General features: G+C 44.0%; 1 protein-coding gene across 3 annotated transcripts in view; it reads left to right on the top strand.

Annotated features, from left to right (window-relative positions):
* tns3.2 (tensin 3, tandem duplicate 2) overlaps positions 1–27,118 on the top strand; it is a 93,481-nt gene that overhangs the window by 32,490 nt on the left and 33,873 nt on the right. For all 3 annotated transcript variants that reach the window (XM_045687764.1, XM_045687763.1, XM_045687765.1), the window contains 3 exons: positions 9,813–9,917; positions 15,919–16,857; positions 26,295–26,416. In XM_045687764.1, the coding sequence (XP_045543720.1) occupies positions 9,813–9,917; positions 15,919–16,857; positions 26,295–26,416 (1,166 nt within the window). The remainder of the gene's footprint in view (positions 1–9,812; positions 9,918–15,918; positions 16,858–26,294; positions 26,417–27,118) is intronic.

Here is a 27,118-nt window from a genome sequence, read left to right as displayed (position 1 = left end):
CACACACTCCTCTGTAATACACACTCCTCTGTAACACACTCTCCTCTGTTGCACACACAGCTCTGTAACACACACTGTTCTGTAACACACACAAACACACTCCTCTGTAACAGACACTTCTCTGTAACACACACTCCTCTGTAACACACACTACTCTGTAACACACACTCCTCTGTAACACACACACACTCCTCTGTAATACACACTCCTCTGTAACACACACTGCTCTGTAACACACACTCCTCTGTAACACACACACACTCCTCTGTAATACACACTCCTCTGTAACACACACTGCTCTGTAACACACACTCCTCTGTAATACACACTCCTCTGTAACACAAACTCCTCTGTAGCACACACGGCTCTGTAACACATAGTGCTCTGTAACAAACACTGCTCTGTAACAAACACTGCTCTGTAACAAACACTGCTCTGTAACACATACTGCTCTGTAACACACACTGCTCTGTAACACACACACACTCCTCTGTATACACACTCCTCTGTAACACACAGCTCTGTAACACACACTCCTCTGTAACACACACTCCTCTGTAATACACACTCCTCTGTAACACACACAAACACACTCCTCTGTAATACACACTCCTCTGTAACACACACTGCTCGGTAACACACACTCCTCTGTAACACACACAAACACACTCCTCTGTAACAGACACTCCTCTGTAACACACACTCCTCTGTAACACACTCTCCTCTGTTGCACACACAGCTCTGTAACACACACTGTTCTGTAACACACACAAACACACTCCTCTGTAACAGACACTGCTCTGTAACACACACTCCTCTGTAGCACACACTACTCTGTAACACACACTCCTCTGTAACACACACACACTCCTCTGTAATACACACTCCTCTGTAACACACACTGCTCTGTAACACACACTCCTCTGTAACACACACACACTCCTCTGTAATACACACTGCTCTGTAACACACACTCCTCTGTAACACACTCTTCTCCGTTGCACACACAGCCCTGTAACACACACTGTTCTGTAACACACACAAACACACTACTCTGTAATACACATACTGCTCTGTAACACACACTCCTCTGAAACACACACTGCTCTGTAACGCACACTCCTCTGTAACACACATTGCTCTGTAACACACACTGCTCTGTAACACACTCACACTCCTCTGTAATACACAATCCTCTGTAACACACTCTCCTCCGTTGCACACACAGCCCTGTAACACACACTGTTCTGTAACACACACAAACACACTCCTCTGTAATACACACTCCTCTGTAACACACACTCCTCTGAAACACACACTGCTCTGTAACGCACACTCCTCTGTAACACACACTGCTCTGTAACACACACTGCTCTGTAACACACTCACACTCCTCTGTAATACACAATCCTCTGTAACACACTCTCCTCCGTTGCACGCACTCCTCTGTAACACACACTCCTTTTGTAACACACACAAACACACTCCTCTGGAACAGTCACTCCTCTGTAACACACACTCCTCTAACACACACTGCTCTGTAGCACACACTCCTCTGTAACACACACTCCTCTGTAACACACACTGCTCTGTAGCACACACTCCTCTGTAACACACACTGCTCTGTAACACACTCACACTCCTCTGTAATACACAATCCTCTGTAACACACACTGCTCTGTAACGCACACTCCTCTGTAACACACTCTCCTCCGTTGCACACACAGCCCTGTAACACACACTGTTCTGTAACACACACAAACACACTCCTCTGTAATACACACTCCTCTGTAACACACACTCCTCTGAAACACACACTGCTCTGTAACGCACACTCCTCTGTAACACACACTGCTCTGTAACACACACTCCTCTGTAACACACACACACACTCCTCTGTAATACACACTCCTCTGTAACACACACTCCTCTGTAGCACACACGGCTCTGTAACACATACTGCTCTGTAACACACACTGCTCTGTAACACACACTGCTCTGTAACAACCACTGCTCTGTAACACATACTGTTCCTTAACACATACTGCTCTGTAACACACACTGCTCTGTAACACATACTGCTCTGTAACACACACTGCTCTGTAACACACACACACTCCTCTGTAACACACACTCCTCCGTAACACACACTGCTCTGTAACACACACTCCTCTGTAACACACACTGCTCTGTAACACACACAAACACACTCCTCTGTAACAGACACTCCTCTGTAACACACACTCCTCTGTAACACACACTGCTCTGTAACACACACTACTCTGTAACACACACTGCTCTGTAACACATGCTGCTCTGTAACACATATTGCTCTGTAACACACACTGCTCTGTAACACACACACACTCCTCTGTAACACACACTGCCCTGTAACACACACACACACTCCTCTGTTATACACACTCCTCTGTAACACGCACTGCTCTGTAACACACACTCCTCTTTAATACACACTCCTCTGTAACACACAGAAACACACTCCTCTGTAAGAGTCACTCCTCTGTAACACACACTCCTCTAACACACATTGCTCTGTAGCACACAGTCCTCTTTAACACACACTCCTCTGTAACACACACTGCTCTGTAGCATACACTGCTCTGTAGCACACACTCCTCTGTAACACACACACACTCCTCTGTAATACACACTCCTCTGTAACACACACTGCTCTGTAACACACACTGCTCTGTAACACACTCACACTCCTCTGTAATACACAATCCTCTGTAACACACACTGCTCTGTAACGCATACTCCTCTGTAACACACTCTCCTCCGTTGCACGCACTCCTCTGTAACACACACTCCTTTTGTAACACACACAAACACACTCCTCTGGAACAGTCACTCCTCTGTAACACACACTCCTCTAACACACACTGCTCTGTAGCACACGCTCCTCTGTAACACACACTCCTCTGTAACACACACTGCTCTGTAGCACACACTCCTCTGTAACACACACTGCTCTGTAACACACTCACACTCCTCTGTAATACACAATCCTCTGTAACACACACTGCTCTGTAACGCACACTCCTCTGTAACACACTCTCCTCCGTTGCACACACAGCCCTGTAACACACACTGTTCTGTAACACACACAAACACACTCCTCTGTAATACACACTCCTCTGTAACACACACTCCTCTGAAACACACACTGCTCTGTAACGCACACTCCTCTGTAACACACACTGCTCTGTAACACACACTCCTCTGTAACACACACACACACTCCTCTGTAATACACACTCCTCTGTAACACACACTCCTCTGTAGCACACACGGCTCTGTAACACATACTGCTCTGTAACACACACTGCTCTGTAACACACACTGCTCTGTAACAACCACTGCTCTGTAACACATACTGTTCCTTAACACATACTGCTCTGTAACACACACTGCTCTGTAACACATACTGCTCTGTAACACACACTGCTCTGTAACACACACACACTCCTCTGTAACACACACTCCTCCGTAACACACACTGCTCTGTAACACACACTCCTCTGTAACACACACTGCTCTGTAACACACACAAACACACTCCTCTGTAACAGACACTCCTCTGTAACACACACTCCTCTGTAACACACACTGCTCTGTAACACACACTACTCTGTAACACACACTGCTCTGTAACACATGCTGCTCTGTAACACATATTGCTCTGTAACACACACTGCTCTGTAACACACACACACTCCTCTGTAACACACACTGCCCTGTAACACACACACACACTCCTCTGTTATACACACTCCTCTGTAACACGCACTGCTCTGTAACACACACTCCTCTTTAATACACACTCCTCTGTAACACACAGAAACACACTCCTCTGTAAGAGTCACTCCTCTGTAACACACACTCCTCTAACACACATTGCTCTGTAGCACACAGTCCTCTTTAACACACACTCCTCTGTAACACACACTGCTCTGTAGCATACACTGCTCTGTAGCACACACTCCTCTGTAACACACACACACTCCTCTGTAATACACACTCCTCTGTAACACACACTGCTCTGTAACACACACTGCTCTGTAACACACTCACACTCCTCTGTAATACACAATCCTCTGTAACACACACTGCTCTGTAACGCATACTCCTCTGTAACACACTCTCCTCCGTTGCACGCACTCCTCTGTAACACACACTCCTTTTGTAACACACACAAACACACTCCTCTGGAACAGTCACTCCTCTGTAACACACACTCCTCTAACACACACTGCTCTGTAGCACACGCTCCTCTGTAACACACACTCCTCTGTAACACACACTGCTCTGTAGCACACACTCCTCTGTAACACACACTGCTCTGTAACACACTCACACTCCTCTGTAATACACAATCCTCTGTAACACACACTGCTCTGTAACGCACACTCCTCTGTAACACACTCTCCTCCGTTGCACACACAGCCCTGTAACACACACTGTTCTGTAACACACACAAACACACTCCTCTGTAATACACACTCCTCTGTAACACACACTCCTCTGAAACACACACTGCTCTGTAACGCACACTCCTCTGTAACACACACTGCTCTGTAACACACACTCCTCTGTAACACACACACACACTCCTCTGTAATACACACTCCTCTGTAACACACACTCCTCTGTAGCACACACGGCTCTGTAACACATACTGCTCTGTAACACACACTGCTCTGTAACACACACTGCTCTGTAACAACCACTGCTCTGTAACACATACTGTTCCTTAACACATACTGCTCTGTAACACACACTGCTCTGTAACACATACTGCTCTGTAACACACACTGCTCTGTAACACACACACACTCCTCTGTAACACACACTCCTCCGTAACACACACTGCTCTGTAACACACACTCCTCTGTAACACACACTGCTCTGTAACACACACAAACACACTCCTCTGTAACAGACACTCCTCTGTAACACACACTCCTCTGTAACACACACTGCTCTGTAACACACACTACTCTGTAACACACACTGCTCTGTAACACATGCTGCTCTGTAACACATATTGCTCTGTAACACACACTGCTCTGTAACACACACACACTCCTCTGTAACACACACTGCCCTGTAACACACACACACACTCCTCTGTTATACACACTCCTCTGTAACACGCACTGCTCTGTAACACACACTCCTCTTTAATACACACTCCTCTGTAACACACAGAAACACACTCCTCTGTAAGAGTCACTCCTCTGTAACACACACTCCTCTAACACACATTGCTCTGTAGCACACAGTCCTCTTTAACACACACTCCTCTGTAACACACACTGCTCTGTAGCATACACTGCTCTGTAGCACACACTCCTCTGTAACACACACACACTCCTCTGTAATACACACTCCTCTGTAACACACACTGCTCTGTAACACACACTCCTCTGTAATACACACTCCTCTGTAACACAAACTCCTCTGTAGCACACACGGCTCTGTAACACATAGTGCTCTGTAACAAACACTGCTCTGTAACAAACACTGCTCTGTAACAAACACTGCTCTGTAACACATACTGCTCTGTAACACACACTGCTCTGTAACACACACACACTCCTCTGTATACACACTCCTCTGTAACACACAGCTCTGTAACACACACTCCTCTGTAACACACACTCCTCTGTAATACACACTCCTCTGTAACACACACAAATACACTCCTCTGTAATACACACTCCTCTGTAACACACACTGCTCGGTAACACACACTCCTCTGTAACACACACAAACACACTCCTCTGTAACAGACACTCCTCTGTAACACACACTCCTCTGTAACACACTCTCCTCTGTTGCACACACAGCTCTGTAACACACACTGTTCTGTAACACACACAAACACACTCCTCTGTAACAGACACTGCTCTGTAACACACACTCCTCTGTAGCACACACTACTCTGTAACACACACTCCTCTGTAACACACACACACTCCTCTGTAATACACACTCCTCTGTAACACACACTGCTCTGTAACACACACTCCTCTGTAACACACACACAGTCCTCTGTAATACACACTCCTCTGTAACACACACTGCTCTGTAACACACACTCCTCTGTAATACACACTCCTCTGTAACACAAACTCCTCTGTAGCACACACGGCTCTGTAACACATAGTGCTCTGTAACAAACACTGCTCGGTAACAAACACTGCTCTGTAACACATACTGCTCTGTAACACATACTGCTCTGTAACACACACTGCTCTGTAACACACACACACTCCTCTGTATACACACTCCTCTGTAACACACAGCTCTGTAACACACACTGCTCTGTAACACACACAAACACACTCCTCTGTAACAGTCACTCCTCTGTAACACACACTCCTCTAACACACACTGCTCTGTAGCACACACTCCTCTTTAACACACACTCCTCTGTAACACACACTGCTCTGTAGCACACACTCCGCTGTAACACACACTGCTCTGTAACACACTCACACTCCTCTGTAATACACAATCCTCTGTAACACACACTGCTCTGTAACGCACACTCCTCTGTAACACACTTTCCTCCGTTGCACGCTCTCCTCTGTAACACACACTCCTTTTGTAACACACACAAACACACTCCTCTGGAACAGTCACTCCTCTGTAACACACACTCCTCTAACACACACTGCTCTGTAGCACACACTCCTCTGTAACACACACTCCTCTGTAACACACACTGCTCTGTAGCACACACTCCTCTGTAACACACACTGCTCTGTAACACACTCACACTCCTCTGTAATACACAATCCTCTGTAACACACACTGCTCTGTAACGCACACTCCTCTGTAACACACTCTCCTCCGTTGCACACACAGCCCTGTAACACACACTGTTCTGTAACACACACAAACACACTCCTCTGTAATACACACTCCTCTGTAACACACACTCCTCTGTAACACACACTGCTCTGTAACGCACACTCCTCTGTAACACACACTGCTCTGTAACACACACTCCTCTGTAACACACACACACACTCCTCTGTAATACACACTCCTCTGTAACACACACTCCTCTGTAGCACACACGGCTCTGTAACACATACTGCTCTGTAACACACACTCCTCTGTAACACACACTGCTCTGTAACAACCACTGCTCTGTAACACATACTGTTCCTTAACACATACTGCTCTGTAACACACACTGCTCTGTAACACATACTGCTCTGTAACACACACTGCTCTGTAACACACACACAGTCCTCTGTAACACACACTCCTCCGTAACACACACTGCTCTGTAACACACACTCCTCTGTAACACACACTGCTCTGTAACACACACAAACACACTCCTCTGTAACAGACACTCCTCTGTAACACACACTCCTCTGTAACACACACTGCTCTGTAACACACACTACTCTGTAACACACACTGCTCTGTAACACATACTGCTCTGTAACACATATTTCTCTGTAACACACACTGCTCTGTAACACACACTGCTCTGTAACACACACTACTCTGTAACACACACTGCTCTGTAACACACACTCCTCCGTAACACACACTGCTCTGTAACACATACTGCTCTGTAACACATACTGCTCTGTAACACACACTGCTCTGTAACACACACACACTCCTCTGTAACACACACTGCCCTGTAACACACACACACACTCCTCTGTTATACACACTCCTCTATAACACGCACTGCTCTGTAACACACACTCCTCGTTAATACACACTCCTCTGTAACACACACAAACACACTCCTCTGTAAGAGTCACTCCTCTGTAACACACACTCCTCTAACACACATTGCTCTGTAGCACACACTCCTCTGTAACACACACTCTTCTGTAACACACACTGCTCTGTAACACTCACACTCCTCTGTAATACACACTCCTCTGTAACACACACTGCTCTGTAACGCACACTCCTCTGTAACACACTCTCCTCCGTTGCACACACAGCTCTGTAACACACACTGTTCTGTAACACACACAAACACACTTCTCTGTAATACACACTCCTCTGTAACACACACTCCTCCGTAACACACACTGCTCTGTAACGCACACTCCTCTGTAACACACACTGCTCTGTAACACACACTCCTCTGTAAAACACACACACTCTGTAATACACACTCCTCTGTAACACACACTGCACTGTAACACACACTGCACTGTAACACACACTCCTCTGTAACACAAACTCCTCTATAGCACACACTGCTCTGTAACACACACTCTTCTGTAACACACACACACACTCCTCTGTAATACACACTCCTCTGTAGCACACACAGCTCTGTAACACATACTGCTCTGTAACACACACTGCTCTGTAACAGACACTGCTCTGTAACAAACACTGCTCTGTAACACATACTGCTCTGTAACACATACTGCTCTGTAACACACACTGCTCTGTAACACACACTGCTCTGTAACACACACACACTCCTCTGTAACACACACTCCTCCATAACACACACTGCTCTGTAACACACACTCCTCTGTAACACACACTGCTCTGTTACACACACTCCTCTGTAACACACACAAACACACTCCTCTGTAACAGACACTCCTCTGTAACACACACTCCTCTGTAACACATACTGCTCTGTAACACATACTGCTCTGTAACACACATTGCTCTGTTACACACACACACTCCTCTGTAACACACACTGCTCTGTAACACACAGTCCTCTGTAACACACACTCCTCTGTAATACCCACTCCTCTGTAACACACATTCATCTGTAACACACACTGCTCTGTAGCACACACTCCTCTGTAACACACACTGCTCTGTAACACACTCACACTCCTCTGTAATACACACTCCTCTGTAACACACACTGTTCTGTAACACACACTGTTCTGTAACACGCACAAACACACTCCTCTGTAACACACACTCCTCTGTAATACACTCTCCTCCGTAGCACACACAGCTCTGTAACACACACTGTTCTGTAACATGCACAAACACACTCCTCTGTAACAGACACTCCTCTGTAACACACACTCCTCTGTAACACACACTGCTCTGTAACACACACTGCTCTGTAACACACACTCCTCTGTAACACACACTGCTCTGTAACACACACTGTTCTGTAACACACACTGCTCTGTAACACACTCACACTCCTCTTTAATACACACTCCTCTGTAACACACACTGTTCTGTAACACACACAAACACACTCCTCTGTAACAGACACTCCTCTGTAACACACACTGCTCTGTAACACCCACTGCTCTGTAACACACACTCCTCTGTAACACACACTGCTCTGTAACACATACTGCTCTGTAACACACACTGCTCCATTCAACAGGAAACAGTAAAGGCTCTTATCACACACACATCACCCAGGAATGCAGATCCCAGATACAGGCAAAGAAACAGACAGAGCAGAACTGCACAGAGCTCAGGATTCATCCATCCATACACGTAAACACACCTCCACTTTGCTCACTCACACACTCAATCACACACACATGCACGTGTGCACTCACAAAACATTTGAAAGAATTCCATATTTTCCTAATTTTCTACAATATTTTTAAAGTAAATAAACAAAAATGGTCCTCTCCAGGGATCAGCTGATGCTGTTACATAGTATATGAGTGTTCCTTGACAATGCTGGACTGTTGTGCAACAAACCCATGACTGAGATTGTCTCTGTCTTCCTCAGTCTCTCTTTCTCGCTCTCTGTTTATTTCTCTCTATATGGTTGTTTTCATCTGAAGGCAGTGGTCACTGGCAAAACGGACCCTCTGTCATCGTGGACTACGATACCTGGGACCCCCTGGTTCGACGGGACTCCTATGAGTACATCTCTCCAGAAGGACTAGGTATTGTAACATCTCTCCAGAAGGACTAGGTATTGTAACATCTCTCCAGAAGGACTAGGTATTGTAACATCTCTCCAGAAGGACTAGGTATTGTAACATCTCTCCAGAAGGACTAGGTATTGTAACATCTCTCCAGAAGGACTAAGTATTGTAACATCTCTCCTGAAGGCAAAAGCATTTGCGTAGCTTCTCGCCAGTCATATTAAGGACATTGCGTTATTTTTAGGTAATTGCTCCCTCTCTCCTTGTCTCCGCTTGCATAGCACTTCATTATTAGACAGGATGTCACAGGTAAGCGTTGTGTTTAATGGAGACCCTGGTCATCCTCCGGCTCTAACCCTAAACCTTGACCCTAACCTTTTTATAACCACTTTATGGTCACTCTATGTGAAATTCTGATTCAAGTCCAATGTGATGATACTGTGATGAGAATGTGGACGAGGAATGGCAGGTGTCCTGTTGTTATGCGATAATGCGAGCTACTTCAGTGTTTCCAGGAAATGGAGGGGTGATGTAGAAAGGTTCTCAGAACACTGGACAGCAGACATTCCACAGCTAGGTATTTAAAGCTGCTTCTTTTTCAAGAGGTTTGTCACTTAGAATTGATGAAAACACATGCACACACACACACACACACACACACACACACACACACACACACACACACACACACACACACTACTCTGGACCAGACAACTGTAACAATCTCTATAGCCGGTGATTGAGGTTTGAGTCCCAGCTGTTTTAAACCAGGTCTATATCGGCAGCCATGTCATTTAGACAGACCGTGCATTGGGAAAGCAATGTGGCAAGGCACCATGCAAACAGTTATGCAAACATATGCACACACACACTCGCAAACACACACACACACATACACACACACACACGCACGCACGCACGCACGCACGCACGCACACACACACACGCACACAGACACTGTATATTAACAGGTAAACAGACAAACTCATACACAGACATAATGAGGGTGCCAGCCTGTGAAAAAGAAAAAACAGAAACTCAGAAGAATGTTGTTTTCAGCCACAGATGGCTCTGTTTTAACCCCCTTCTCTTTCTCTCTATATGTTAAACTCTCTCTCTCTCTGCCCCTCTCTCTCTCTCTCTCTCTCTCTCTCTCTCTCTCTCTCCCCATCTCTCTCTCGCTCTGCCCCCTCTCTCTCTCTCTCTCTCTCCCCCTCTCTCTCTCTCTCTGTCCCCCCTCTCTCTCTCTCTCTCTCTCTCTCTCTCTCTCTCTCTCTCTCCCTCTCTCTTTCTCCCCCATCTCTTCCTCTCTCTCTTTCTCTCTCCTCTCTCTCTCCCTCTCTCTCTCCCCCTCTCTCTCCCTCTCTCCCCCTCTCCCCTCTCTCTCTCTCCCTGTCCCTTCTCCCTCTCCCTTCTCTCTCACTCTCTCTCACTCTCGCTACATATCACTCTGTACATCACTCTCTACATATCACCTCTGTCTTCTACCTTTCTCTCCTATGTCTCTCCTCTCCCCCTTTCTACTTTGTCAGGTTCAGGTTGCAGGTTTCCATACCGTCCCCCTGGAGGTACTGAGAGAGAGGGAGAGGAAGGGAAAGAGGGAGAGCGAGAGAGAGAGAGAGATACACAGAGCAAAACAGAATCTTTTGGAGTGTAAGAGTAGGCGGTTTGTCGAGCGCAGAAAGGAGAGAAAGAGATAGGGGAGAGAGAGAAGGGGAGAGAGAGATAGGGGAGAGAGAGAAGGGGAGAGAGAGATAGGGGAGAGAAAGAAGGAGAGAGGCAGAGAGAGAAGGAGAGAGAGAGAAGGAGAGAGAGGGGTGAGAGAGAAGGGGAGAGAGAGAGAGAGTGAGCGAGAGAGAGAGAGAGAGCGTAGGGGGACCCAGGGGGGCAGTTAGCACCTTTAGAGAAAGAGAGAAAGAATGTTACTCTCTGCTAATCTTCCTTTAGCTGCCTTAGAGAAAGAGAGACGACAGAAGAGAAGAGGAGCTCTACACAAAACCTGGTCTGAACGGTTAACACTCTCTTCTCTAACTTTATCCTCTCTTTGTCTTCTCTTCTTTCTCTGTCCTTTTCAATTATTTATTCCGTTCTCTTTCTTGTTCCCCTTCAACCATGTGTTTGTCATCTGGGTTCTCCTACTCTCCCACACATTTTGAAGGGACTGGAGTGAGGTATTTTTTCCAGATTTAGTGACAATGTAAGTTGATGTGAAGTTGTGTTACAGTTGGTATAGGGAGAATGTTGTAGCTCTAAGTTGTTGTAGTACTTATTGTATTAGTGAATGTCTGTCGTGTGAGTGATGTTAGTGAGTTGTTTTGTTGTGTCAGGATTTAGTGTCAGTTACAGGGTATAGTTCTGTCTGTGTTGCAGCTTGTTCAATATGTCATACAGTGATGAGTGAGATGGGACGTGTGTGTGTCTGTGTGTGTGTGTGTGTGTGTGTGTGTGTGTGTGTGTGTGTGTGTGTGTGTGTGTGTGTGTGTGTGTGTGTGTGTGTGTGTGTGTGTGTGTGTGTGTGTGTGTGTGTGTGTGTGTGTGTGTGTGTGTGTGTCTGTTAGACCAGCTGTGAGGCTTTACCATGCATGTCTGGTATTTGAGTATCATAGTCTCGCTGGACTGAGGGACTTCACTATATATTTATCATTGTGTGTGTGTGTGTGTGTGTGTGTGTGTGTGTGTGTGTGTGTGTGTGTGTGTGTGTGTGTGTGTGTGTGTGTGTGTGTGTGTGTGTGTGTAGCTTTGTTATGATATTCATCTAGACATCATAACGGGTTCAGAAGCACCCACACATGTTGCAGGTTAGCATGTTATAGAGGTAGCTATGAATCTATAATGTCTTTATTTTACTGCTCTTTAGGTTCAACAATCTGGCTGCTAAGGCAGTTTTATGAATGAGACAAGAAGTTCATCCAAAATGGCACCCTTTTCACTATATAAGGCACTACTTTTGACCAGCGTTATATGGGCCCTGGTCAAATGCAATAGGGTTCTCCTGCTGTCCCCATAGATCCATGTAGGACCGTCAGTGAAAAGGGTTCTACGTGGAACCCAAAAAGGTTAGACCTGGAACCAACAAAGGGTTCTCCTATGGGGACTGCCAAATAACCAAATACAGTTCTAGATAGTACATTTTATAGATAGTTCTAGCTAGTACATTGTATAGTAATATACACTAGAAGTGTATGTTACTATACATGTGTTGTTACAGTAAGAGTATGTTATTGTTGCTCTTCAGGGTGGAAATGTCTCAACAGCTTCCCACAGATGGAGGAAATTGTGTGTGTGTTATCTAATATCAACATCTGGTGCAATTTCATACCACACTGTATGCTACTATGCATGTGTTGTTACAAGAAATTTATTTTATGATTTTATTCAGGGTGGATTTTTTTTTTTTACAGTAACAGATTACCCCAGATCATCCTATACAGTGCCTTGCAAAAGTATTCAGGCCCATTGGAATTCTTCATAGTTTATTGTGTTACAAAATGGGATTAAAATTGATTTAATTGTACTATTTTACAACAATCTACACAAAAATACTCTGTAATGTCAAAGTGGTTGAAAAATTCCACTTTTTAAATTAAATTAAATAAAATACCTAAAATATAGTTGTTGCATAGGTGTCAGCTCCCTGAGTCAATTCATGTTAGAAGCACCTCTGGCATCGATTACAGCTGAGTCTTCTTGGGTAAGTCTTTAAAAGCTTTCCACACCTGGATTGTGCAATATTTGTCCATTATTTCTTTCAAAATTCTTCAAGCTCTGTCAAAATGTTGGACAGCAATTTTCAAGTCTTGCCATAGATTTTCAAGCAGATTTAAGTCAAAATGGTGACTTGGCCAGTCAGGAACTTTAACTGTCTTCTTGGTAAGCAACTCCAGTGTAGATTTGGCTAGGTCATTGTCCTGCTGAAAGGTGAATTCCTCTCCCAGTGTCTGGTGTAAAGCAGACTAAAGCAGGTTTTCCTCTAGGATTTTACCTGTACTTAGTTCCATCTAATTTCTTTTCATCCGTCTTTGCCGATGTCAAGCATACCCATGCCATGCTGCAGCCACCACCATGCTGGAACATAAGGAGGCAGTTACTGAGTGATGTGTTGTGTTGGATTTGCTCCAAACATAAGGCTTTGCATTTATGCCAAAAGTCTATTCCTTTGCTATTTTAGTTTTTTTCAGTATTACTTTATCGCCTTGTTGCATAGAAGATGCATGTTTTGGAATATTCTGTATGTTTGTATTCTTCTTCTTTAGGTCATTATTGTGGAGTCTCAACAATGTTGTTGATCCATCCTGTTTTAAAATCACCAATGGCCTCATGGTAACATCCCTGAGCAGTTTCATTCCTGTCCTGCAGCTCAGTTCAGAAGGACGTCTGTATCGTTGATGTGTCTGGGTGGTTTAATACATAATCCACAGCATAAGTATTAACTTGACCATGCTTGAAGATATATTCAATGTCTGGTTTGTTATTGTTACCCATCTACCAATCACTGCCCTTCTTTATGAGGCTTTCGAAAAGCTCCCTGGTCTTTGTTGTTGTATCTTTGCTTGAAATTAAATACTTGACTGAGGGACCTTACAGATGTTTTATATATGGGGGACAGAGGAAGGGGTAGTCATTCAAAAATCATGTCAAGCCCTATTATTTCACACAGAGTTAGTCCATGTAACTTATTATTTGATTTGTTAAGCCACATTTGACTCCTGAACTAATTTAGGCTTGCCTAAGCAAAGGGGGTGAATACTTATGCAAATATAATTTTGTTATGATAAAAAAATGTTTTATAAAACAATATAATTGTTTTTTCTTCCACTTTGACATTGCAGAGTATTTTGTGTAGATTGTTGACAAAAATCTATTTTAATCCCACTTTCTAACAAGAAACTGTAAAGAAATCCAGGGGTCTGAATACTTTTGCAAAGTACTGTATGTGAGGAAATTGTTTGTGTTTAATTTTTTGGTGGAGTTGTATAGAGCTGAGTAGAGACTCAGCAGTATCCACTTGTCTTTCCTGTTTTACTCTGATGTTAGGGTTACGTTAGTCCAAAGTGTCTGTGTCCCATAGGCTTTTCCAAAGTGTCTGTGTCCAATAGGCATTTCCAAAGTGTCTGTGTCCCATAGGCTTTTCCAAAGTGTCTGTGTCCCATAGGCATTTCCAAAGTGTCTGTGTCCCATAGGCATTTCCAAAGTGTCTGTGTCCCATAGGCTTTTCCAAAGTGTCTGTGTCCCATAGGCATTTCCAAAGTGTCTGTGTCCCATAGGCATTTCCAAAGTTTCTGTGTCCCATAGGCTTTTCCAAAGTGTCTGTGTCCCATAGGCATTTCCAAAGTGTCTGTGTCCCATAGGCTTTTCCAAAGTGTCTGTGTCCCATAGGCATTTCAAAAGTTTCTGTGTCCCATAGGCTTTTCCAAAGTGTCTGTGTCCCATAGGCATTTCCAAAGTTTCTGTGTCCCATAGGCTTTTCCAAAGTTTCTGTGTCCCATAGGCTTGAGATTCTTTACTTGTTCATTCATATTCCATGTCTTCCATTCTGGTATGGGTGAGCTAGGTGCTAGGCAGTGTGATGTAGCGTGTGTTTGTGTTGCCTGCATATTGAACGGTGCTGATGGTTGACTGTGAACACGCTAGCTAACAGGCTAATGCCGTGCTATCTGTCATATCAGAGCCCAGGTGGAGGGAGGGGTCCTCTGCTCTGTCAGGCTTGGCGTGTTCTTTCTGAGACAGAAGCGACTACGCAGATAAAGACACACGCAACGTGGAGCTCACACAAAGACACTGCTGTTATCTAGATGGAGTGTGTCTGTTCTGGAGACAAGGCAAACGTCTGTGTGTGTGTGTGTGTGTGTATGTATCTGTGAATGTGTGTGTGCGTGTCAGAGGATGACTAAGAGAGGAGGGTGAGGGTTCTAGGTTGTAAAGCGTGTACTATGTGTGACTCAGTAGATGTCTATGTGTGTAAATATCCACTATTTGTTATGGTTGTCTGTCTTACTCTTCCTCTCCTCCTCTTACTCAGCTCTGCCTCGTAGCCCGGGCCCTGTCGATGGCAACCTATATGCCAGAGTAAGGAAGGGAAGTAGTGACGAAGGAGCTCCGTTTCACCTGGCAACCAGCTGCCCTATCCCCAGTGACCTTAAACTGTCAGCCAGCAAAGACTCAGGCCTCTCTATCGCCTCCCAGAGGACCGGAGGTATTACTGCACTGAGCCGCAGGAGAGGGCCCAGTCAGGACGAACTTATCCAGCTCAGGCGGCTTCTATCTGGGGTCGGCCTGGAGCCGGCTCAGCCTCATCTGGAGGACATGACTGACCTCCCAGCCTCCTGTAACGCAGCGAGGGAGATGGAGGGGGACGAGGCTGGGTTAGGGCAGCCTGTGAAGGCCTCTCCTAGCGAGAGGGAGTCAGACATCCTTTATGATGATGAGGTTAGCCCCGAGGCTAGCATTGGCTCGTTCTCCTCTGAGAGCATACCTGAAGCCCAGGGATTGGTCCAGAGTGGAAGTGGATACTCCACCCCCTCCACCCAATCGTGGGTGCAGCAGCAGCAGATAGTCGTCAGGGGGCAGGACAGCCCTGTGGATACACTTTCTCTGATTGGTCCAAACACCTTGTCACTTTCAGACACGCCCAATAGGGGGAGCAGCAGCAGAGAGTCGGTGCAGAGAGGAGTGGAGGGGGGGGTGGGGTCAGCTGTACAGACGGACAGTCACACACACGCCTCACATACCACCCATACACCGTTGCCCTCAGGGGAACCTTGCGGGCAGGAGGAGCTTGCCTCGTTAGCCACAGACATTGATGAGTCCATCGAGCAGCTCAACCAGCTGATCCTAGATCTGGATCCCACCTTCATACCTGTTCCCACCCGACACACCCCCCTCCCCCTTGCTCTCTCCACCTCCCTCTACACCAATGGTAACAGCCATACGACGACACATGCCAACGCCAGCCAATCAGGTGAGACCATATTAGCAGAGCGGGTACCATTGATGTAATAATACCTGTGTGTCTGTTAATTTAATACATGTATTTGAGATACATTAGAATTATCAGTTTAGGATGCACCATCTCACAGAGACATGGTTATGGAAGGACATGTAAGGGAAACAGATCAACAGTGGGCTTATACATTACAGCTGTACTGTCTGTCTGTCTGTCTGTCTGTCTGTCTGTCTGTCTGTCTGTCTGTCTGTCTGTCTGTCTGTCTGACTCAGTGACATGATGCCAGATGCCAAGCAAAATAAAATAAAGTTGTTCCAGTTTTCAGATGTTTAGAGTGGTGCAGGTAAAGAGCTAGGTTTGGGCATGTTCTCATAGCAGAGTTCAACACAGACACTTTATACACCTTCATGTAACGCTGCCTGGCCGTGAAACTACCCTTCTAACCAAGTGAAGTATGGCGTGGTCCAGGGCTTGTCCACTGTGTTTGCTGAGTGGGTGTAAAAGTTTGCTTAAGTCGGTAATAGATACTTCTATATAAGCAGTGTAAAATCAGGGCCTCATAAGTACAGTACAGTAAATGACAAACTAACATCTTTAACATATTTTTTAAGCGACTGGAAGAAATGTCTTCACAGCCAGGAGTACATGTACTATAGCAGAACCCAATCAAACTTAGCTGTAGTTGTTGCAGGTGGATGTACTGTATGTACTGTATGTATTGCACTGTACTGTACTGTACTGTACGTAGTGTACTGTATGTACTGTATGTACAGTATATTACTGTATGTACTGTATGTACTGTACTGTACTGTACTGTATGTACTGTAATGTATGTACTGTACTGTATGTACTGTTCTGTACTGTATGTACTGTATGTACTCTAATATATGACTGTATGTACTGTACTGTACTGTACTGTTCTGTATGTACTGTATGTACTGTAATATATGACTGTATGTACTGTACTGTAGTGTACTGTACTGTACTGTATGCACTGTATGTACTGTACTGTATGTACTGTAATGTATGTTTTGTATGTGCTGTACTGTATGTACAGTATATTACTGTATGTACTGTACTGTACTGTATGTACTGTTCTGTACTGTATGTACTATACTGTGTACTGTACTGTATGTACTTTACTGTATGGACTGTACTGTACTGTATGTACTGTAATATATGTACTGTATGTACTGTACTGTATGTACTGCACTGTACTGTGCTGTATGTACTGTGCTCTATGTACTGTATGTACTGTACTGTGCTCTACGTGCTGTATGTACCGTACTGTACTGTATGTAGTGTACTGTACCATATGTACTGTATGTACTGTACTGTACTGTATGTACTGTAATATATGTACTGTATGTACTGTACTGTATGTACTGCACTGTACTGTGCTGTATGTACTGTGCTCTATGTACTGTATGTACTGTACTGTGCTCTACGTGCTGTATGTACCGTACTGTACTGTATGTAGTGTACTGTACCGTATGTACAGTATGTACTTTACTGTATGTGCTGTATGTACTGTAATATATGTACTGTATGTACTGTACTGTACTTTACTGTATGTACTGTGCTGTGCTATACTTTATGTACTGTATGTACTGTATGTATTGTATGTACTGTATGTACTGTATATTACTGTACTGTACTATACTGTACTGTACTGTAATGTATGTACTGTATGTAGTGTATGTACTGTACTGTACTACTGTATGTGCTGTACTGTGTGTACAGTATATTACTGTATGTACTGTACTGTACTGCACTGTATGTACTGTTCTGTACTATATGTACTATACTGTGTACTGTACTGTATGTATGTACGGTATGTACTGTACTGTACTGTATGTACTGTATGTACTTTACTGTACTGTACTGTACTGTACTGTATGTACTGTAATATATGTACTGTATGTACTGTAATGTATGTACTGCACTGTACTGTACTGTGCTCTATGTGCTGTATGTACTGTACTGTACTGTATGTAGTGTACTGTACCATATGTACTGTACTGTACTGTATGTAGTGTACTGTACCGTATGTACTGTACTGTACTGTATGTAGTGTACTGTACCGTATGTACAGTATGTACTTTACTGTATGTGCTGTATGTACTGTAATATATGTACTGTATGTACTGTACTTTACTGTATGTACTGTGCTGTGCTATACTTTATGTACTGTATGTAGTGTACTGTATGTACTGTATGTACTGTATATTACTGTACTGTACTGTAATGTATGTACTGTATGTAGTGTACTGTATATTACTGTATGTACTGTATGTACTGTTCTATACTGTACCCTACCATACTATACTGTACTGTATGTATTGTACTGTATGTACTGTACTGTACTACTGTATTGTACTGTACTATATGTACTCTACAGTATGTACTCTATGTACTGTACTGTATGTTCTGTACTGTATTATACTCTACTGTATGTACTGTACTGTATTGTACTCTACTGTATGTACTGTACTGTACTACTGTATTGTACTGTACTGTATGTACTGTACTATATGTACTCTACAGTATGTACTCTATGTACTGTACTGTATGGACTGTACTGTATTGTACTCTACTATATGTATTGTATGTTTCAGGACAAGGAGATATTGTGACATACTAACTGATACTGTAAAGGTGAAAAAATGAACTTGGACTTCCAGTCATACAGTATGATCAGTGAGGTGTTTGTTCCACTACCTTGTTCCACTAGTAATTCACGGTGATTCATATCGCCATGGCAGCCAGATTCATGTCGTGATGACCGCAAGCTTTGAAGTGATGCAGAGGAAGAGAGATGCCATTGAGTAGCAACGCGCATGCCCCACCCACCTGAGGATGTCTTTTTCAGACATCTAATTCCTGTGTTTGAGGGCTGCAAAATCCTATTGTCACTTAAATCTTGCAGGATTGATTGCTTTCATTTTAATCCTTTGACTCTTTTATACTTTTATTGCTTGTGCCTGTTGTTTTCTTCCCCGTTAACATTACTAATGCGGAAATGTTGTGACCTGTCCAAAAAACCCAGTAATGGCTGAAATAGGCTCAATGGAATATATCGTCTTTCTGTTGAATCTATAAGAACACTAAAGCTTCGTCTGGGATTTAAAGCACAATTTCAACACTTACATCACAAGAAAAAAGAAATGGGTGCACATTTTTGGTGGAATAAAAAAAAGTAATAATTTAATACAGTTGAAATATTTACAAATTAGTTGCACTGAAATGAAAGCAACTTCCGAATATGAACACTTAGATTACAGTTATGTCTGATCTTGCAAACAATGTAAAGTATGTTTAAATAGGTGTAAACTAGAGCCAAGCCTGTTGACTTGTTATCCAAGGGAATCCTGCTATTGACACACTTGAATTATGCCGGAGAACGTGACAACAACAGTAATTCATTAGGCAGTCTAGACAGTTCAGATGAGTGCAGGTAGAATAGACAGAGCAGGTAGAGTAGACAGAGCAGGTAGAGTAGACAGAGCAGGTAGAGTAGACAGTGCAGGTAGAGTAGACAGAGCAGGTAGAGTAGACAGTGCAGGTAGAGTAGACAGTGCAGGTAGAGTAGACAGAGCAGGTAGAGTAGACAGTGCAGGTAGAGTAGACAGAGTAGGTAGAGTAGACAGTGCAGGTAGAGTAGACAGAGCAGGTAGAGTTGACAGAGCAGGTAGAGTAGACAGAGCAGGTAGAGTAGACAGTGCAGGTAGAGTAGACAGAGCAGGTAGAGTAGACAGAGCAGGTAGAGTAGACAGAGCAGGTAGAGTAGACAGAGCAGGTCTTTGGTGGTTGCAACCCTGTTCCTCACCTTTATTGTACTGTATGTACTGTATGTACTGTATGTACTGTAATGTATGTACTGTATGTACTGTATGTGCTGTATGTACTGTATGTACTGTACTGTATGTACTGTATGTACTGTACTGTGTGTACTGTATGTACTGTATGTACTGTACTGTAGGTACTGTACTGTATGTGCTGTATGTACTGTACTGTATGTACTGTAATGTATGTACTGTATGTACTGTACTGTATGTACTGTATGTACTGTACTGTATGTGCTGTATGTACTTTATGTGCTGTGCTGTATGTACTGTAATGTATATACTGTTTGTACTGTATGTGCTGTACTGTGTGTACTGTATGTACTGTATGTACTGTACTGTATGTACTGGACTGTACGTGCTGTATGTACTGTACTGTACCTACTGTATGTACTGTATGTACTGTACTGTATGTGGTGTATGTACTGTATATACTGTATGTACTGTACTGTATGTACTGTATGTGCTGTATGTACTGTGCTGTATGTACTGTATATACCGTATGTACTGTACAGTGTGTGCTGTATGTACTGTACTGTATGTACTGTATATACTGGATGCGCTGTACTGTATGTACTGTATGTACTGTATATACTGTATGTACTGTACTGTATGTGCTGTATGTACTGTATGTACTGTATGTACTGTTTATACTGTATGTACTGTACTGTATGTATTGTACTGTATATGCTGTATGTACTGTACGGTATATACTGTATGTACTGTACTGTATGTACTGTATGTACTGTACTGTATGTGCTGTATGTACTGTACTGTATATACTGTATGTACTGTATATACTGTACTGTATGTACTGTACTGTATTTTCTGTATGTACTGTGCTGTATGTAATGTATGTACTGTATGTGCTGTATGTACTGCACTGTATGTGCTGTATGTACTGTACTGTATGTACTGTATGTACTGTATATACTGTATGTACTGTACTGTATGTGCTGTACTGTATGTGCTGTATGTACTGTACTGTATGTACTGTATGTACTGTACTGTATGTACTGTATATACGGTATGTACTGTACTGTATGTGCTGTACTATATGTACTGTATGTACTGTATGTACTGTACTGTATGTACTGTACGTACTGTATGTACTGTACTGTATGTGCTGTATGTACCGTGCTGTATGTGCCATATGTACTGTAATGTATGTATTGTACTGTATGTACTGCATGTACTGTACTGTTTGTACTGTATGGGTGGGGCATGCGCGTTGCAACTCAATGGCGTCTCTCTTCCTCTGCATCACTTCAAAGCTTGCTGTCATTGTGATATCAATCTGGCTGCCATGGCGATATGAATCACCGTGAGTTACTGCAAGGTCCTCAGTGGGGTGTTCGGAAGGGTGTCTGGAATTACCGTCATTCTGTAATCGGAGCAGGTCTTCCCTGGAGCGCAGGGTTTCCAAAACATCTGAAATGGATTTGGGAATGTATGATTACTCTCTATGGTAGATACCGACACATTCTCTATTCGTGCTAGATTCCCAAATATTTCCAGATGTTCTTATTCCATCTGTCTGGGACTGGGTCCAACTGATCAAGTTGCTCTGATGTACATACTTAACTCCACTCCTGTTGTTGTAATGTAGCCCTTGTGCTGCTCATATTCACCTCTCTCTGTCGCACCCTCTCTCCCCTGTCACACCCACTCTCTCCCCATTCTCCTCGAGTTGTTTTTCCTACAGTGCGGTCAGTTATTGTTGTTGTTGGTGGTGGAGGTGGTGTGGCTGAGGAGATTGATTTGTGTGGTGTTTTCTAAAGGGAACAGATATGACGTCTTCTGAGGATGGTTGAGGTTTGATAATAATTTCATAACACTGTTACTGGGTTCACCACACACAGTACTGTTGTTCTGGTAAAACTGGGTGTTGGACAGTTGTGACGTCTGTGGTTTAGTTAGTCTCGAAATCTTGAAAAATGTCGACGATAGAGAGGGCTGCCGAGCTTCTAGACCCTAGGCAATTTTGCAGTATTTTGTTTTTTTATGTGTTATTTTTTATATTATTAGGACAGAATTTTTTTTGTGTTATTACATACAGCCGGGAAGAACTTTAGGATATCAGAGTGGCGGTAACTCACCAGCATTACCAGTATTACGACCAGGTATACGACTTTCCCAAATCGGATTCTTTGTTCGTACCCCCCAGGGCAGTTGAACGGATTCCAGAGGCTGACCCAAAACATTGCCGGCAGAGAAGAGGTACTCGGAGTGGACTTCTAGTCCGACTCAGGAGGTGCGCACACCACCCACCGCTTCAGAGTATATTACTCACTAATGTTCAGTCTGGATAGTAAAGTTGACGAGCTGAGGGCAAGGATTTCCTTCCAGAGAGACATCAGGGATTCTAACATACTCTGTTTCACGGAAACATGGCTCTCAGGATATACTGTCTGTGTCCTTACAGCCAGTTGGGTTCTCAGTTCATCGCGCAGACAGGAAAAAATATCTCTCCGGGAAGAAGAAGGGCGGGTGTATGTTTCATGATTAACTACTTATGGTGTGATAGTGATAACATACAGGAACTCAATTCCTTGTACCGAGTGCGCTGAAAGTTGGGAAGCAAGTTCAGGGAGTGAGTGTTTTAAGAAATAAATGCAACTAAATACAAAACAAGAAACACAAACAATGTACAGACATGACACTGGAACAGAAACAATAACGCCTGGGTAATCAGGGAAGTCATGGAGTCCAGGTGAGTCTGATGACGCACAGGTGCGCGTAACAATGGTGACAGGTGTGCACCATAACGAGCAGCCTGGTGACCTAGAGGCCGGAGAGGGAGCACACTTGACAGTCCTTTTGTTCACCTGACATAGAATACCTCACAATCAAATGCCGACTGTATTACCTCCCAAGAGAATTCTCTTTGGTTATAGTCACAGCCGTGTATATTCCCCCTCAAGCTGATACCATGACGGCCCTCAAAGAACTTTACTGGACTTTATGCAAACTGGAAACCACATATCCTGAGGCCGCATTTATTGTAGCTGGGGATTTTAACAAAGCAAATTTGAGGAAAACGCTACCGAAGTTCTATCAACATATTGACTGCTGTACTCACGCTGCTAAAACACTTGACCACTGCTACTCCAACTTCCAGGATGCCTACAAGGCCCTCCCCCACCCTCCCTTTGGCAAATCTGATCACGACTCCATTTTGCTCCTCCCTTCCTATAGGCAGAAACTCAAACAGTGCTAAGGACTATTCAACGCTGGTCTAACCAATCGGAATCCACGCTTCAAGATTGCTTTGATCACGCGGACTGGGATATGTTCCAGTTAGCCTCCAAGAATAACAATGACGAATATACTGATACAGTAACTGAGTTTATCAGGAAGTGTATAGGAGATGTTGTACCCACTTTGACTATTAAGACCTACCCTAACCAGAAACTGTAGATAGATGGCAGCATTTGTGCAAAAATGAAAGTGCGAACCAACGTATTTAACCATGGCAAGGTGACTGGGAATATGTCAGAATACAAACAGTGTAGTTAATCCCTCCGTAAGGAAATCAAACAGGCAAAATGTCAGTATAGAGGCAAAGTGGAGTCGCAATTCAACGGCTCAAACATGAGACGTTAGTGGCAGGGTTTACAGACAATCACGGACTCCAAAAGGAAGACCAGCCATGTCGAGGACACCGACATCTTGCTTCCGGAAAAGCTAAACACCTTCTTCGCCCGCTTTGAGGTTAACACAGTGCCACCGACGTGGCCTGCTACCAAGGACTGTGGGCTCTCCTTCTCCGTAGCCGACATGAGTAAGACATTTAAGCGTGTTAACCCTTGCAAGGCTGCCAGCTCAGATGGCATCCCTAGCCGCGTCCTCAGAGCGTGCGCAGACCAGCTGGCTGGTGTGTTTATGGACATATTCAATCTCTCCCTATCCCAGTCTGCTGTCCCCACGTGCTTCAGGATGGCCACCATTGTTCCTGTACCCAAGAAAGCAAAGGTAACTGAACTAAATGACTATCACCCGTAGCACTCACTTCTGTCATCATGAAGTGAATTAAAGGACTATTCAAGGATCATATCACCTCTACCTTACCTGACATCCTAGACCCACATCAATTTGCTTACCGCCCCAATAGATCCACAGATGATGCAATCGCCATTGCACTGCACTCTGCCCTATCCCATCTGGACAACAGGAATACCTATGTTAGAATGCTGTTCATTGACTATAGCTCAGCATTCAACACCATAGTACCCTCCAATCTCATCATTAAGCTCGAGGCCCTGGGTTTGAACCCCGCCCTATGCAACTGGGTCCTGGACTTCCTGACGGGCCGCCCCCAGGTGGTGAAGGTAGGAAACAACACCTCCACTTCGCTGATCCTCAACACTGGGGCCCCACAAGGGTGTGTGCTCAGCCCCTTTCTGTACTCCCTGTTCACACAAAACTGCACAACAGTAGTAGGCTTGATTACCAACAATGATGAGACAGCCTACTGGGAAGAGGTGAGGGCTCTGGGAGTGTGTTGCCAGGAAAATAACCTCTCACTCAATGTCAACAAAACAAAGGAGGTGATTGAAGACTTCAGGAAACAGCAGAGGGAGCACCCCCCTATCCACATCGACAGTATCTCTGTGGAGATGGTGGAAAGCTTGAAGTTCCTCGGCGTACACATCACTGACAAACTGAAATGGTCCACCCACACAGACAGTGTGGTGAAGAAGGTGCAACAGCCTATCATCCAGAAGGCGAGGTCAGTACAGGTGCATCAAAGCTGGGACCGAGAGACTGAAAAACAGCTTCTACCTCTTGGCCATCAGACTGTTAAATAGCCATCAATAGCACATTAGAGGGACAGCAGGTAGCCTAGTGGTTAGAGTGTTGGACTAGTAACCGAAAGGTTGTAGGATCGAATCCTCGAGCTGAAAAGGTAAAAATCTGACATTCTGCCCCTGAACAAGGCAGTTAACCCACTGTTCCTTGGCCGTCTTTGAAAATAAGAATTTGTTCTTAACTGACTTGCCTAGTTAAATAAAGGTTAATTAAAAGAGGCTGCTACCCTATATACATTGACTTGAAATCACTGGCCACTTTCATAAATGGAACATTGGTCAGTTGAATAATGTTTACTTATTTTACAATACTCTTATTTATCTCTTATGTATATACTGTATTCTATTATATTCTACTGTATCTTAGTCTATATAGCTCTGACATTGCTTGTCCATATATTTATATATTCTTAATTACATTCCTTTACTTAGATTTGTGTGTATTGTGTGTATTGTTGTGAAATTGTTAGATATTACTTATTAGATATTACTGCACTGTTGGAGCCAGAAACACAAGCATTTCACTACTCAATAACATCTGCTAAACACGTGTATGTGACCAATACAATATGATTTGATTTGATTTGATATAGAGGTCAGTAGGAGGCTCTGAGTTGAAGGAGAACTGTAGGTTGTCTCCTATCGGTTCAGCTTCTCTCACCTCTCTAATGTGTGGAATGTCAATACACACTCTCTCTGTCTGTTTCTTCCTCTCTCTCCCTCTCTCTCTCTGTCTTTCTCTGAATTTCTCACCCGCTCGTTTTATATTTCTCTGCCTCTCTCTCTCTATCTTCAGGCTGGAAGCACAGACAGGCCAGTGATGTCACAGATTACCCAGGATTCTACAGTCCTGGTTGGGGCGGAGCCCAGACATTCCAGAACGCTCCGATCTACAGGCCCAACCTACCTCCCTCCCAGGTCCACACACACCCACATGAACACAAACACGCACACAGGCGCACACACACACACACACACACACACACACACACACACACACACACACACACACACACACACACACACACACACACACACACACACACACACACACACACACACGCACCCCAACCTACAGCCCACCCAGGTACACACACCACCCACTACCAGCCCCTACTGGTTACTCAACAACTGTTATACCACATACATACTCAGTAGTAATGTAGTAGTCATTACGCTAGGAGTTTTTTCCCTGATCATGATCATGCGGTTAGTAAAAACAACTGGTTATGTTCATGGTTAATCTACCTTAAAAACAACTGGTTAAATTCATGATTAAACTACCTTAAAAACACCTGGCTTTGTTCATGGTTAATCTACCTTAAAAACAACTGGTTATGTTCATGGTTAATCCACCTGTAAGGGCTGTCTGAAGAGAGAGTGGACCAAAACGCAGCGGAGTTAGTGTTCATCATATTTAATTCAAACGGAACACTATACAATTACAAAACAAGAAACTGACAGCCAAACAGTCCTGTCAGGTGAAACACAATGTCAGGTGAAACACAATTACCCACAAAACCCCAACGGAAAAACATGCACTTATGTGTGACTCCCAATCAACAACAACGAACTTCAGCTGTGCCTGATTGGCAGCCACACACGGCCCAAAACAAAGAA

The sequence above is a fragment of the Salmo salar genome, chromosome ssa10 (assembly GCF_905237065.1).
Source record: "Salmo salar chromosome ssa10, Ssal_v3.1, whole genome shotgun sequence".
In the NCBI taxonomy this organism is placed as follows: Eukaryota; Metazoa; Chordata; class Actinopteri; order Salmoniformes; family Salmonidae; genus Salmo; species Salmo salar.
Note: the sequence above shows the minus strand (reverse complement) of the source record. Positions and strands in the feature narration are given on the sequence as shown.